The following is a 14603-nucleotide window of genomic DNA, read 5'->3' as shown; positions in this document are numbered from 1 at the left end:
CCATTCTTTCAAACTTGTGGAACCTGGCAGACAAATCTAACAACAGGTGTTTCGTTCTTATTAAATCCGTCCTCCACTAATCAAGAAAATGTTCTGGACAACCAGACCTGGTGTTAGGACCATAAAGCCAAACCTATTAAAAGTAGAAACAGCAACTCCGACAAAACAAATATGGCCGTGTTAGTCATCCCTATTAAAATATACAGAGCAATTGTTGGTTACAAGAAATGAGCCATCTGTGAAGCAAAGACGGGTGGGACCACAGCAAAATCGATCACTTAAAAAAAAACTAAAACCCTGAATAAAAATGGTCTGAAACACATTCAAAAGCCAGTTTGGATGCAAGATTCCGCTCAAGTCATAGGTTGTAGGTAATAGGTGTGTCGTGCTGTGTGTTTTAATTGGGGATGGGGGAGAGTCCATTCAGTTCACATTAGAAGGTGAACCTACCTAATTGGCACATTCCAAAACAATACGTGAACTGAAACACAGCCAGGTTTTGAAATCGCACTTCTCCGAATTTTGCAGTGCTGTTCCCCTACCAAGTAAAAGGCATGTAAAAATGCACATACTAAGGTAAAGTGTACATATAAATACATATATTCGAACAACATATAGAAATCAATTACGTTAGGGTAAATAACCGCGAGAATGTGTATAGTAGACAAAATTGCATGCAAAGATGTGTATATTATGATAAATTTGTAGTGAAATGCTGGTGATTTTTCATGAAGGCTTTATATTAAAAAAAAAACTGATATGGAGAACAGAAGTTAAAATTGGAGAAAAATTAGAAACTAAGACAAACCCAAATTGTCAGATTCACCCATCCCTCTTTTTTTTATTTAGCATTTTTTAGAAAGACGGTATCTAGCTGTTAAGGTGGTGGGTCTTATTTAAATAAAAATAGTGGTGTCTCATCACATGGGACAACAACGCATAGTTCAAAGGGTTCCCAATTTTAGCCAAAGCTGTGCCAAAGGTTATCAAAAGAGAAGTTTTGGCTGATTTAGAATGGGGTTGATTTTGAAAGAGAATGGAATGTTGTCTTTTCATCTTCTGGGGTGTGGTCGGCATTGGAGGGGTGTGGAACACTCATCAGCGCTCTCTTCACCTGAGGACTGCCATTTTAATGTCTAAGAATGCTACTCCCCATGCACCCCAACATAGTATTGTTCCAGGAATTCTTTGGAAAAGAAAAATGGTGGTTGCCAGCTCAGCTGGAGGAGTACCAATGAATTTTGGGCATAATAATAATAATAATACAGTAATTTATTATTTCTACCCCGCCCATCTGGCTGGGTTTCCCCAGCCACTCTGGGCCACTTCCAACAGAATATTAAAAACACTATAAAACATCAAACATTAAAAACTTCCCTAAACAGGGCTGCCTTCAATTATCTTCTAAAAGTCAGATAGTTGTTTATTTCCTTGACATCTGAAGGGAGGGTGTTTCACAGGGCGGGCGCCACTACCTAGAAGGCCCTCTGCTTGGTTTCTTGTAACTTCACTTCTCGCAGTGAGCGAACTGGCAGAAGGCCCTCGGAACTGGACCTCAGGGTCCGGGCAGAACGATGGAGGTGGAGACGCTCCTTCAGGTATACTGGGCCAAGGCCTCCATTTTCAGATTTGGACTTTGAAGTCCCAACAATAAACAAGAACAACAACACAACACGTTGTAATATCAGAATTTAAGCACGTGCATAAGCTGTTGCTATGGAAATCAATGAGAACCTAACTTGATCCTGCCTGTCACTTTAATGGTCCTCCTATCTAGGGACAATGTCGTATGCTATTATCGCTCCTGTACCCCTGCCATGATTTCCATCAGGTAGGGGACCTTTTGCATTCTGGGGGCAGGTTTGCTTCATGGGCACCCTTTCAGAAACCATGTGCCAGGAGAATAGTATATAAGGCTACATTTCAGCCATACAAAAGTTAGAGGCTTCTATTCACAGCTCTTCCAATCCAGGCAAGCTAGTGGAAGGCACATTCCAGTGTGGCAAAAGCACTCAAAGAGGGCATGGAGGGGACAGTGAGGGTGTGGCCTGGAAAGAAGGAGTGTGGCCTGGGAGATTCCTGAGTGACAGATGAAAATGAGGTCCCCCACTCCTGTTGTAGGGACTCGGGTGGTGCTGTGGGTTAAACCACAGAGCCTAGGACTTGCCGATCAGAAGGTTGGTGGTTCGAATCCCCGCAACGGGGTGAGCTCCCATTGCTCAGTCCCTGCTCCTGCCCACCTAGCAGTTCAAAGGCACGTCAAAGTGCAAGTGGATAAATAGGTACCGCTCCAGCAGGAAGGTAGATGGCGTTTCCGTGCGCTGCTTTGGTTCACCAGAAGCGGCTTAGTCATGCTGGCCACATGACCCGGAAGCTGTATGCCGGCTCCCTCAGCCAATAAAGCGAGATGAGCGCCACAACCCCAGAGTCGGCCATGACTGGACCTAATGGTCAGGGGTCCCTTTACCTTTACTCCTGTTGTACATGTTCGATTAACTTTCACTGCTTAAAAAAAATCTCAGAAGCCAGAATACTTACTTTAGCACAGCTGCATACTTTAGTATTAATTTGCATAACATGATTTATGACACTTGACTTCCATTTCTCATGGCGCAGGAATTTGGATATTGTTTTTCCTTCCCCTGAAGCATAATACCAGACGTTCTCGATAGAAAGCAAAAGACAATGTAAAATGGATTTTGCATTTAATTTTGTGTGATTTAAAGGCAGCCTCAAACCTTGTCATATCCTTGACAGTTCTAACTGCATTACAGCAACCGCAGAATCCACCGTACGTCTGAGCAAATCAGAGCAGCTATAGCTCAGTGTTAGGGTTGGTGCTGAACAAGCCTAGCGAAGGCAAGTTGTCATATTTAAAACAAAAGAACTCACAGCATTTCTCTCAAGCATAGAAGGAAACTAGCATGGCAGCCACACTGGATAAATTCGTCCACTATCCTTGACACTCCCCATTTTTTTCAGATAGGTTGTCCACATTATTTTTAATTTTTAAAGGTGCCCCCAAAATGTTGCTGGATTTAGGTCTTTTTTTAAAAAAACAACAAACCATCTTCTTCATCTTTTAAAAGGGATCCTGTTTGTCAAAATGCAAAACTGCACAGGAGATTGATGGAGGAAGGTTTCTTGCTGACGTCATGAGAAGCCAAACAAACAGTGTCATGCACAGACAACTTCTGCTTTAAACTTTCAGCTCTGGGTTTTCCCAGAGCTTGACCCCTACAGAAGCTGAGTATATTTAGACTGAAAGCAGTGAGGGCACCTTCAGATCATGCGTGTTCCTTCAGCCACTGAATTCGTATGCTTAGAAAAGCACACAGCAGGTTTTCCTTCTACCTGCAGCTAAAGCCATATGCAGCAAACACGGAGACCCTAAATGCATTGTGGGAACTGTAGCTCTCAGAAACGTAAAGGGCCTCTTGACAGGCCACAGCCTCCCTCTTCAGGAGATCCTGCAGGAGCTTCTGAGAGGTTCCTCTCCCATCTACAGTTTGTGCAACAGGTCCCAGGCTCACCCACAACATGACCCATGAACCCAGTGTTAAGAGGCATGGCATAGGTGCCCACTTGACTGCTTAGGTCTGAAGAAACCGGCACTTTTACAAGAGCCACGTAATGTTCAATTTGCACTTGCAAGAAATTGATCGTTTAGTGTAGCAGCTCCTAGGCTTTGGAACTTTCCATTGATATTAGGCAGGTGCTTGTACTGTATTGTTTGTTTGTTTGTTTGTTTGTTTGTTTGTTTGTTTGTTTGTTTTTATTTAGTTGTTGTTGTTTTTTAGTCGTTTAGTCGTGTCCGACTCTTCATGACCCCATGGACCAGAGCACGCCAGGCACTCCTGTCTTCCACTGCCTCCGCAGTTTGGTCAGATTTATGTTTGTAGTTTCGAGAACACTGTCCAACCATCTCGTCCTCTGTCGTCCCCTTCTTCTTGTGCCCTCCATCTTTCCCAACATCAGGGTCTTTTCCAGGGAGTCTTCTCTTCTCATGAGGTGGCCAAAGTATTGGAGTCTCAGCTTCAGGATCTGTCCTTCCAGTGAGCACTCAGGGCTGATTTCCTTAATGATGGATAGGTCTGATCTTCTTGCAGTCCATGGGACTCTCAAGAGTCTCCTCCAGCACCATAATTCAAAAGCATCAATTCTTCGGCGATCAGCCTTCTTTATGGTCCAGCTCTCACTTCCATACATCACTACTGGGAAAACCAGAGCTTTAACTATACGGACCTTTGTTGGCAAGGTGATGTCTCTGCTTTTTAAGATGCAGTCTAGGTTTGTCATTGCTTTTCTCCCAAGAAGCAGGCATCTTTTAATTTCGTGACTGCTGTCACCATCTGCAGTGATCATGGAGCCCAAGAAAGTAAAATCTCACTGCCTCCATTTCTTCCCCTTCTATTTGCCAGGAGGTGATGGGCCCAGTGGCCATGATCTTCATTTTTTTGATCTTGAGCTTCAGACCATATTTTGCGCTCTCCTCTTTCACCCTTATTAAAAGGTTCTTTAATTCCTCCTCACTTTCTGCCGTCAAGATTGTGTCATCTGCATATCTGAGGATGTTGATATTTCTTCCAGCAATCTTGATTCCGACTTGGGATTCATCTAGCCCAGCCTTTCACATGATGAATTCTGCATATAAGTTAAATATTTATTTACTTATACCCGCCCATTTGGCTAGGTTTCCCCAGCCACTCTTTTAACAAAATATTAAAAACACGATAAAACATCAAACATTAAAAATTTCCCTAAAATGCTTGATCATAGAAATGTTAATTTAAAGAATCAACAGAAAAGTACATAGATTCGGATTTGTTTATATCTTATCATCACAGAAGTTTAACAGTAGTTACATAAGGTGACATCCATAGAAGTTAACCGAGAGCCCAATTAAATCACAACATAAACTTAAAATGCCAAATTTACAGAAGGGTCAGGGTCGGCCCAAGATCCACCTGGACACCAGATGGTTTTTGATGCCTGCTGAAAATTTCTCTGTGCTTTTGGTACATTATGTTAGTAAGTATCAGTGTTTCGAAATGTTTCTGGATTTTATTTTACATTTTAACACTTTTCTCATGCGATTTCTTTTTAAGGGTTGTTTTTATTGGTGCCTTCAATCCATATTTTGGATTGCCTACTGCAAACTTGCTTAGGGGTCTTTAGAACTAGTAAGCGATATATACATTTTGTGAAATGAAATGTCCACTAATATGGACGTTCCCATTCATTTGAGTGAGTCACACAATTCTCTGTGTAGTCTCTTTCCTCTGGTGATAAAGTCCGCAGTTTCAATGCATACAGTACTAGGCACCACCTCCAGTGTTAATAAATGATAGCAGGGCTAGCGGGGGATCTCTGCCAGATAGGACCCAGGCACCTTGGCTGTCATTTCCTAGGTATACAAATCCTACATAAATTGTCTTGACTCTGCAAAGTTATGCCTACCTGGACCGTCCGGTGAATTTGCCTAAATACAACATGAGCGAAGACCCAGCTTTGTGTGAAGAGTAAGGCTGGGGCAGAAATTTGATTCAGTTCACATTTAAAGGCAAACTACTAAATTACACTCTCTGAAATAATACGCAAACCAATGAATTTTGCAATGCTCTTCTTCAGCCAGGTAATGTGTACAAAAATTCATATTCTAGGGTAAAGTATATCTCTATTAGAAGAGATAACAGACCAAAATGTGTTCTATTAGGGAAAATTGCATTGCAAAAATATGTGTACAGTGGTGCCTCGCAAGACGAAAAGAATCCGTTCTGTGATTCTCTTCGTCTAGCGGTTTTTTCGTCTTGCGAAGCAAGCCCATTGAAGGATTAGCAGATTAAGGCTATTAGCGCTATTAGCGGCTTTTAGCGGCTTATCTGCTGATCGGATCAGCTGATAAGTGGCTTAGCGGCTTAGAAAAAGGGGGGAAGGAAAAAAAACCAGCAGGAACTCACAAGACATTGTCGTCTTGCGAAGCAAGCCCATAGGAAATTCGTTTTGCAAAGCACCTCCAAAACGGAAAACTCTTTCGTCTAGCGAGTTTTCCGTCTTGCGAGGCATTCGTCTTGCGGGGCACCACTGTATTGGGAGAAAATGCATACAAAGATGTGTTTGGTTGTTGTTGTTTTTTTAAAAAAAAGCATTAAAATGCAAGCAAATTTTCACGATGATTTTTTTAAAAAATCACAAATTGCTCCAGAAATGTGAAAAACTGATTTTTAAGATTGGGAAAAAATGAAGTAACAAATTTACGGCTCTATCCAGCCCTAGTAAAGGCCTATCATCTTTCCTTTTTAGACATAAATGAATGTGAGACCAGCAACCCATGTGCACAACTTTGCTACAACACGGTCGGATCTTTCATCTGCCAGTGCAATCAGGGCTTCGAATTAAGCCGGGACAGAATGAATTGCGATGGTGAGTGACTGTTGGCTACATTGGTGGTTCTCAAAGGACATGGGATGGTAGGAGCCTTTTAAGTTGACTTTGGGCGGTGCAAGTAATATGTGAGTAGAAACATTAGTGACTCCAGATTCTCCATCATCCTAGTCAGAGGTTTTTAACCGTCCCCATTTGTTTTATCAACAGTCTTCTAACGTTTAATACCCACGGTCATCAGGTACAACCATGGTTAAGCACCTGGAAATCCCACTGATTTCAGAGGGCGAGCTAAACAGTCACTGAAATCTATCCTGATGGGGCTTCACTTTGCACTGAATTGTGTCCGACTTCTGCAGAACATGGGCTTTGCATGCACTATGGTCTGGTTTGCATGTGAAGAACCTGTGGCCCCCCAGTTGTTGTTAAACTACAACTCCCTTCAGCCTCAACTGATCAACAGGGACGATGAGAGCTGTAGTCCAGCAACATCCGGAGGGCCACAGGTTTCCCAGCCCTACTTTAAACCATAGTTAAACTATAGTTTAATGAGAACGTGGTACGTGCTGCTGAAATCATGTGCCGTTGCTCCTCTCCTGCCATGGTACTGCAGAACAAACCACACTCTGGTTTACTGTTACATCTGAACCCTGTGTTTTGCTTCTTTTAAAACAAATTGCAAGCAGCAACCATGGTTTGTTCTTAGCTTACCGCTCATGGTTTGCTTGAGGAAAGAAACAAAGAGCCCTGGTTCAGATATAACTCCCAGTACGTTTCCGAGCACGTTTCAAAGTGTTGGTGCTGACCTTTAAAACCCTAAATGGCCTCGGTCCTGTATACCTCAAGGAGCATCTCCACCCCCATCGTTCAGCCCAGACACTGAGATCTAGCGCCGAGGGCCTTCTGGTGGTTCCCTCGCTGCGAGGAGCCAAATTACAGGGAACCAGGCAGAGGGCCCTCTCGGTAGTGGCGCCCGCCCTGTGGAACGCCCTCCCGTCAGATGTCAAAGAGATAAACAACTACCTGACATTCAGAAGACATCTTAAGGCAGCCCTGTTCAGGGAAGTTTTTAATATTTAATGCTGTACTGTTTTTAACACTTGACTGGGAGCCGCCCAGAGTGGCTGGGGAAACTCAGCCAGATGGGCGGGGTATAAATAATGAATTATATTATTACTATTATTATTATTATTATTATTATTATTATTATGCCAGGCCATGGTTTGTTTCCTGGCAGTGCAGCAGCAGGACAGGGCCGAATGTGATTTCCACAGCACAGGCACATTAAACCATGGCTTATTTTAACTATGGTTTGAAGTGATGTGAAAACAAGGACAACGTCACAAGCTTATTCCCTGGCATCTCTGGTTAAATGTTCCCAAATACCAGAAATAATATTGAGTCCATCTCAAAGGCCTGTGCTCGGGTTGTGAAAATGGTGGAGTGGCAGCATTTTGCCACTCTTAAAAAGTGGTGCATTGTGGGGGAAAGGTTCAAGAGGGCTTATCTGTGAGTCACCTGGCTCGGGGGTTTCCCCAACCCTCCAGAGCATATTTTGGGGATGCAGAGGGGCAGAGAAGGGGGGCAATCCTGTTGCACAAGCAGACCTCCTTCTGCGCAGTCAACAACTTAGTTGAATCCCGCTCTGTGAGATATAACAGAACAGGAAGAGCTTTTTGTCCTAACCCTATAACTCTTATAGGGTCGTATCCAGCAGAGTTGTTGCATGAATGAAGTGACTTCTACATGTGCAGGAGAACTTCCTGTCCCTCTCTTCTTCTTCTTCTTCTTCTTCTTCTTCTTCTTCTTCTTCTTCTTCTTCTTCTTCTTTAAAATAAATTTTATTAGTATTTTCCACACAACAACAACACCACGAAAGATATCAAAAAATAACAATACACAACACACAAAAATCAACATTCGAAAACTAAAGAAAGCAACAACAACAAAAGTGACTTCTACATGTGCAGGAGAACTTCCTGTCCCTCTCTTCTTCTTCTTCTTCTTCTTCTTCTTCTTCTTCTTCTTCTTCTTCTTTAAAATAAATTTTATTAGTATTTTCCACACAACAACAACACCACGAAAGATATCAAAAAATAACAATACACAACACACAAAAATCAACATTCGAAAACTAAAGAAAGCAACAACAACAACAACAACAAATCCATATCTTACAAGTTAATATTATAAACACTAAAACAACAACAAGACATTGACTTCCACCAATCTCCTTTATCTCTCATTGTGTCTTCCTGTTTTCCTGTTTTCTTTATCATCTCTATCCTAACATCTAGATATAAATCCTTCTTTCATATCCTTTCACTTCACAAGGTTATTCCAGACTCAGCCGGATTTCTGCCCTTGAACCTTGACTTTTGAGGTGTCCCTCTCTTCACTTCACACACTCTAAATCCACTTCATGGTTTCCTTGAACCCTTCAGAATAGATGTTGTGGGTCAGGATACAGATTAAAGAGGGGGAGAGGAAGTTCTGTTGTCTAAGCAGAAGTTCTTCCCCTCATGCAGTGACTTAACCGGATTCAACCCACAGTTAAAACTGAGCAAAAAAAATTACTAGCAATCCCCCCCCACACTTCAAATGGCAGGTGCTTTTCTGGGGTCAAAAGCCCTGGTCACTTTTCCCCTTTTCTTTTTCCCCTGTTTGATGCCTGCACATTTCTCAGGTGGTGAAGACCCTGCTACTGGGTGTGGTTTTTTTAAAAAAAGAAATTAAACACAAGATGCCAGAATAAGAGGCAGAAGCGTTGCCTTCACTCTGATTGGACTTCAGACCCCAGATTTCATTGGCCAATGCTCCCTGCCCTCAATCTGTTGCTTTGTATTTTTATCTTATGAACCGCCCTGGCATCTTATGATGAAGTCGTATAAATATAGAAGTCAAATAAATAAATTGCAAGTTTTTTATTAAAAAACAAACAAACCGGAGGAAAATATGGCGTCTAGCAGATGTCTCTGTTTTGCAGATGTCAACGAATGCGGAACTTCGAACTACATTTGCATGTATCAATGTGTCAATGAACCAGGGAGGTATTCTTGCCTGTGTCCAGATGGTTACCAGTTAATCAGAGGCAGAAACTGTCAAGGTAAGTATATTTCTCTTGCGGCACTCCTGCCGCCTTGATCCTAACATATAAACCAATATTGATCTGTGGGGTAGGAAGAATCACACCTTCTACATACTGCATAGTATCCCTTTACCGACTTTGTTAACACAATCGTCCATGGTTTTTGAAATATACTCAGAGTCGCAAAGTGATTTCATGCTCTTTATTCAGCTCATAGTGGTGAGGAGGAATGAATGAATGTCCCCTCAAAGTATCTGCTTTATATACATTATTTACACAATGGGCTGCACATGATTGGTTAATTCTGGAATTCTACTGTAAGCCAATCAGGTTGTGGATTCACTTATATCTGGAGCATGATTGGGTGGTTCCTGCCAACCAATCATACTGCTGCATTGTTCTTGGACCAATCAGACTGCTGCATTCTGAATCCTATTGTTCTAGGACCAATCAGACTGCTGCAATTTGGATCCTATTGTTCTAGGACCAATCAGACTGCTGCAGTTTGGATCCTATTCAACTCAGTACATAACAGTTTTCATCCTCCATCAACTCGTAGAACCTTATTGAGAGACACTCTCATTTGATTGCCTTTGTGCTGGGCCCAGAAGTAACCCAAGCAACACGGTCCAGCTCCAGTCACGAATCCAAGGGTTCCACGAGGAGTCAGTCCAACACGGCCAAGGCAGGACATGAGGCAGGAAACCAGGCAAGGTCAGGCACAGGATCACAGGCAGGTTCTGGCAAACAGCAACGTTGCTCCCATAACCTGGGGTGGGGTCCAGCAGCCTTTTATCTCTGTCGGGGTAATGGCCGGTCCTGATCCCCCAGTGACTCACCTCCTGTCGCCTGAAGGTGAGCACTCCTCCTGCGAGTACTCAGGTCTCTCCTTCTCTCAGACCTCAGTCTCTGCAGCTCAGGAGACGAAGGTGGGTTACTAGACCCAGAGGCCGCCTCGGCCTCCCCTGACCCAACTGGTAGTGGAGCAGCTGTAAGTGATGGCCCAGCTGGAGGCAACGAGGTAATCCCCGCATCTGGAGCCAGGCCAGGCTCAGGCCCCTGACTCGGCCCACCTGGTGCTTGTCGCAGGAGAACCTGTGCAGACTGGGGCTCTTCAGAATCAGGCCCCAGACTAGGTTCAGCTGCCGCCTGAGGCAAAGGGTCCGGTGCGGACTGAGAATCCTCTGGCTCTGAGTCCGAGCCTGAGTACCAGGCCGTCACAGCCTTTCTTGGAACGTCTAAAACCATCACCCACTACTTTTCTTTCTTTTCTGTGCAACCGCTAAGCTCTGTTTTCCTTGTATGGGCATTTTTGTTACTTGAAATTAAAAAATCAATAATAATAATAACAACCATTTTTAAAGAGTGTTTCATTGTCTCAGGATTCTTCCTGTAAATCTCTTCAACATGGGCAGTGCAAAATGTCCCCTGTGCAACTTGCCACCAGCACAGCAAAGCAGGGGGCAGAGGAACCTTCTTCACTCCCTGTAGGGAACAGCAATGATCCAGGAAGAGGTGGAGGAGATATTAAGCATCTTACAGACCACAGTACATGATTGGTGGACTCTGTGTAGGCCTGGTTTAAGATGAATGGAAGTCCTGCATACATGAGGCTGGCAGCTATACATTATGGGCGGGCGGGTTCCAGACTTGTGGAGTCTACTTTATTTTTTCACTTGAACCCCAAAATCCGTTAACAGAAGCCAGATGACTTGGTGGGCAACTGGATCTGACTCATGGGCTAGAACCTTCCCTTGTCCACACTTCCACTTGTCCCACTGATTTACTGCTGAATCAGAGCAAATGGCAATCGGCTATTGTTATGTACTGAAGTTCCCACCCTGGGCCAGCAGGGGGATACTGTAGATAGTTTTCACTCAGGTCCACATATGCAAATAAGGGATCGAAAGTGACGTTCAGTGATTGGATAGTTACAGAAAGTTGTTACAGTTGCGTTGTACTGGAGCTCTATATAAGCAGGCTGGCTGAACCCTTCAGTTCAGTTCAGTTCTGGCCTGTGAACGAACAAGAGCTGTTTGAAGAATCGCTGTGTCGCCTGATATGTTCACCCACAACTTAGCAGCTATTCTGTGGACTAGCGTTTGTTCCGATTCAGCGATAAACAGCAGTTTTTCTGGGGAAAGTGGTGTGACAAATGAACAACCACTCAGACCCGAGCCTGGGAAGCAGGGAGCAAGCAGAAGTGTGGACAAAACCTTTGACAGGGGGAGCCAACACCACCACCCACCTTACATCGTTACGACATCCAATGATATCAGGTTAGTTTTGCCCCAGCCTGGTGATCATCGGCTTGTGGTAACACACAGACAAGTTTTCTCAGTGCCGTCATCAGAGTTATGGAAGACACGTCCCTCTAAAGAGAAGTCATCAGTATTGGCATGCCGCTGGCTCCTGTTTAGGCAAGCATTCTCCGGGATCTGAGCCTAGGATGACATTGTTCTAACTGGGTTTTTTAAACTGTTTGTTGCATTTTTAAACTGTGTCGTTTAATTAAAGATGTTTTAATGTCATTTCATATTTTAATTATGGATTGATTAAAGTAAACGTAAAGGGACCCCTGACCATTAGGTCCAGTCGTGACCGACTCTGGGGTTGCGGTGCTCATCTCGCTTTATTGGCCGAGGGAGCCGGCGTTCAGCTTCCGGGTCATGTGGCCAGCATGACTAAGCCACTTCTGGCCAACCAGAACAGCGCACGGAAACGCCGTTTACCTTCCCGTCCGAGCGGGACCTATTTATCTACTTGCACTTTGACGTGCTTTCGAACTGCTAGGTTGGCAGGAGCAGGGATTAGATAGTTTTAAATCACCTGCGCTCAAAAAATTTGCACTGAACTGCTGATCTGCTGCAAGGGGCATGTTCAGTTGTTACTATTGGCATATCAAGCCCTTTACAATTTGGGGCTGGTTTACATATGAGATCACCTTACCCTCGACCGCTTTGATCAGTGGAATTGGCACAAGGGCCACCTAAAACTCATTCCACATTTGTAAGAACCAAGTCGTTTAGTACATCCTTTTCAGCACCTGCTGAGGACATTCATACTCAGATGAGCCTACCCAAACACTTATAAATTTTTTATAAGTTTTGATTTGTTTGTTTTTTTGGCCTATTCTATTGCGGTTTTAACCTTTTGTCTGTTTTAAATTGCGGCTGTAAAATTTGTAGTGATAATTATATCTTTGGGTTATATTATATCTTATATCTTATATCTTCTATGTTTCATTTACAATCGTGCAATATATCAATTTTATGAAATGAATAAATAATCAGGCCACAAGGTTCTCTACTGCCGGCTTAGTAGAGGCAGCTATCTGCTGCAGAGTCAAGTACAGTGGATGCTGGGGTTGCGAACGTGATCCGTGCAGGAGGCACGTTTGCAACCCACAGCATTCTCAACCCATGACCTGCACGGCTGTGCACGCGCGGGTTGTGATTCAGCACTTCTGCGCATGTGCAAAGCGCGATTTAGCACTTCGGCGCATGTGCAAGCGCCGAAACCAGAAGTACTTCTGGGTGCGGCGCAGTGCACAACCCGAAATCGCGCAACCCGAAGCGTCAGTAACCCAAGGTATGACTGTACAAAAGCCTATCTAAATTATAACAGTTCAGGGGTTCTGCCAGCAAAACTCTAAAGCTTCACTTCTTTCGCTTCCTCTCTTAGATATCAATGAATGTGAAGTGGGCCATGAATGCCGGGAGGACGAAATGTGCTGGAACTATCATGGCGGATACCGCTGTTACCCGAGGAACCCTTGTCAAGAGCCTTACGTGCTGTCGTCTGAAAAGTAAGGGGAACTGCTAAGAGATCTATTAGCAAAGCCTCATTTGCAACGTTCAGCACTGCAAAGCCCTTCAGGTGCAAGGAGTTTGTTTTTCAGTCGTTGTGGTTTGTCTTACAGTCGCTGCGTTTGCCCGGTGTCCAACCCCCTTTGCCGAGACCTTCCATACTCCATTGTGCACAAATACATGAGCATCCGCTCAGAAAGAACGACTCCGTCCGATATCTTCCAAATCCAGGCGACCACCATTTACCCCAATACCATTAACACGTTCCGGATCAAATCTGGAAATGAGAACGGAGACTTCGTCCTGAGAGTGAGTATTTCGCCAAGTTCCGCTAACAAAATTTGACTCGGCTCGCCTGGGTTTCCATAAAGCTCCCATAAGTGCAGCAGCATAGTGCGGTTTGCCGGCTCCTGGCTCGGCACATGAATGAAGCCCGCTGTGCCAGCCCAGCCCTCGCTGCCAACACTGCCAGAGCACCAGCCCCACCAGAGACAAGATGGGCCACGCTGCAACACCTGTCCCCCCACAGGTGAGAGCCCAGCTGCCTGATGTAGCCCTTGGCAGGCAAATCTCACCCACACCCTGACACCCATGGGTGGGATGAGGAGGATGCAACAGTCATGTGCCCTTTGAGCCCAGCCTCGCAAAGCGAGGTTAGGATCAAAGGCACATGGCTGTTGCATCCTTCTCACACCGCCCTGCCAGCCCAGAGCAGCTTTAGGGATATTTGAAAAAAATAAAATGAATTCAACTCTACAACTGGGAGGATAAGAAGGTGTTGATTTTCATTCTAACATGTGATAATAATAATAATAATAATAATAATAATAATAATAATAATAATTTATTATTTATTATTTATACCGCGCCCATCTGGCCGGATTTCCCCAGCCACTCTAGGCAGCTTTCAACACAATATTAAAATACAATAATGCCTCAAACATTAAAAGCTTCCCTAAACAGGGCTGCCTTCAGATGTCGTCTAAAAGTCTGGTAGTTGTTCTTCTCTTTGACACCTGGTGCGAGGGCGGGCGTTCCACAGGGCGGGTGCCACTACCGAGAAGGCCCTCTGCCTGGTTCCCTGTAACTTGGCTTCTTGCAGTGAGGGAACCGCCAGAAGGCCCTCAGCGCTGGACCTCAGTGTCCAGGTAGAACAATGGGGGTGGAGACGCTCCTTCAGATATACTGGACCGAGGCCGTTTGTCGCATGCAGCCTTGGGGCTGTTCTGCTGCAGTTCAGCTTCCATCAAAGACGACGTTATTTGTCTCACTCTCTGCTGCGGGAGAGTTTTACGTAATTATCATTGCATTATCCTGCACCA

General features: G+C 44.2%; 1 protein-coding gene across 3 annotated transcripts in view; it reads left to right on the top strand.

The window, feature by feature from the left end:
* EFEMP1 (EGF containing fibulin extracellular matrix protein 1) overlaps nucleotides 1-14603 on the top strand; it is a 142802-nt gene that overhangs the window by 62998 nt on the left and 65201 nt on the right. For all 3 annotated transcript variants that reach the window (XR_014523576.1, XM_083494641.1, XM_083494642.1), the window contains 4 exons: nucleotides 6304-6423; nucleotides 9371-9490; nucleotides 13157-13280; nucleotides 13395-13590. Coding sequence is in view for 2 of the 3 variants with exons in the window: in XM_083494641.1 (XP_083350767.1) it covers nucleotides 6304-6423; nucleotides 9371-9490; nucleotides 13157-13280; nucleotides 13395-13590 (560 nt within the window). In the remaining variant the exon portion in view is untranslated. The remainder of the gene's footprint in view (nucleotides 1-6303; nucleotides 6424-9370; nucleotides 9491-13156; nucleotides 13281-13394; nucleotides 13591-14603) is intronic.

Source organism: Podarcis liolepis (genome assembly GCF_965112155.1).
Source record: "Podarcis liolepis genome assembly, chromosome: 3".
Classification (NCBI taxonomy): Eukaryota; Metazoa; Chordata; class Lepidosauria; order Squamata; family Lacertidae; genus Podarcis; species Podarcis liolepis.
This window is presented reverse-complemented; position numbering and strand designations above follow the sequence as displayed.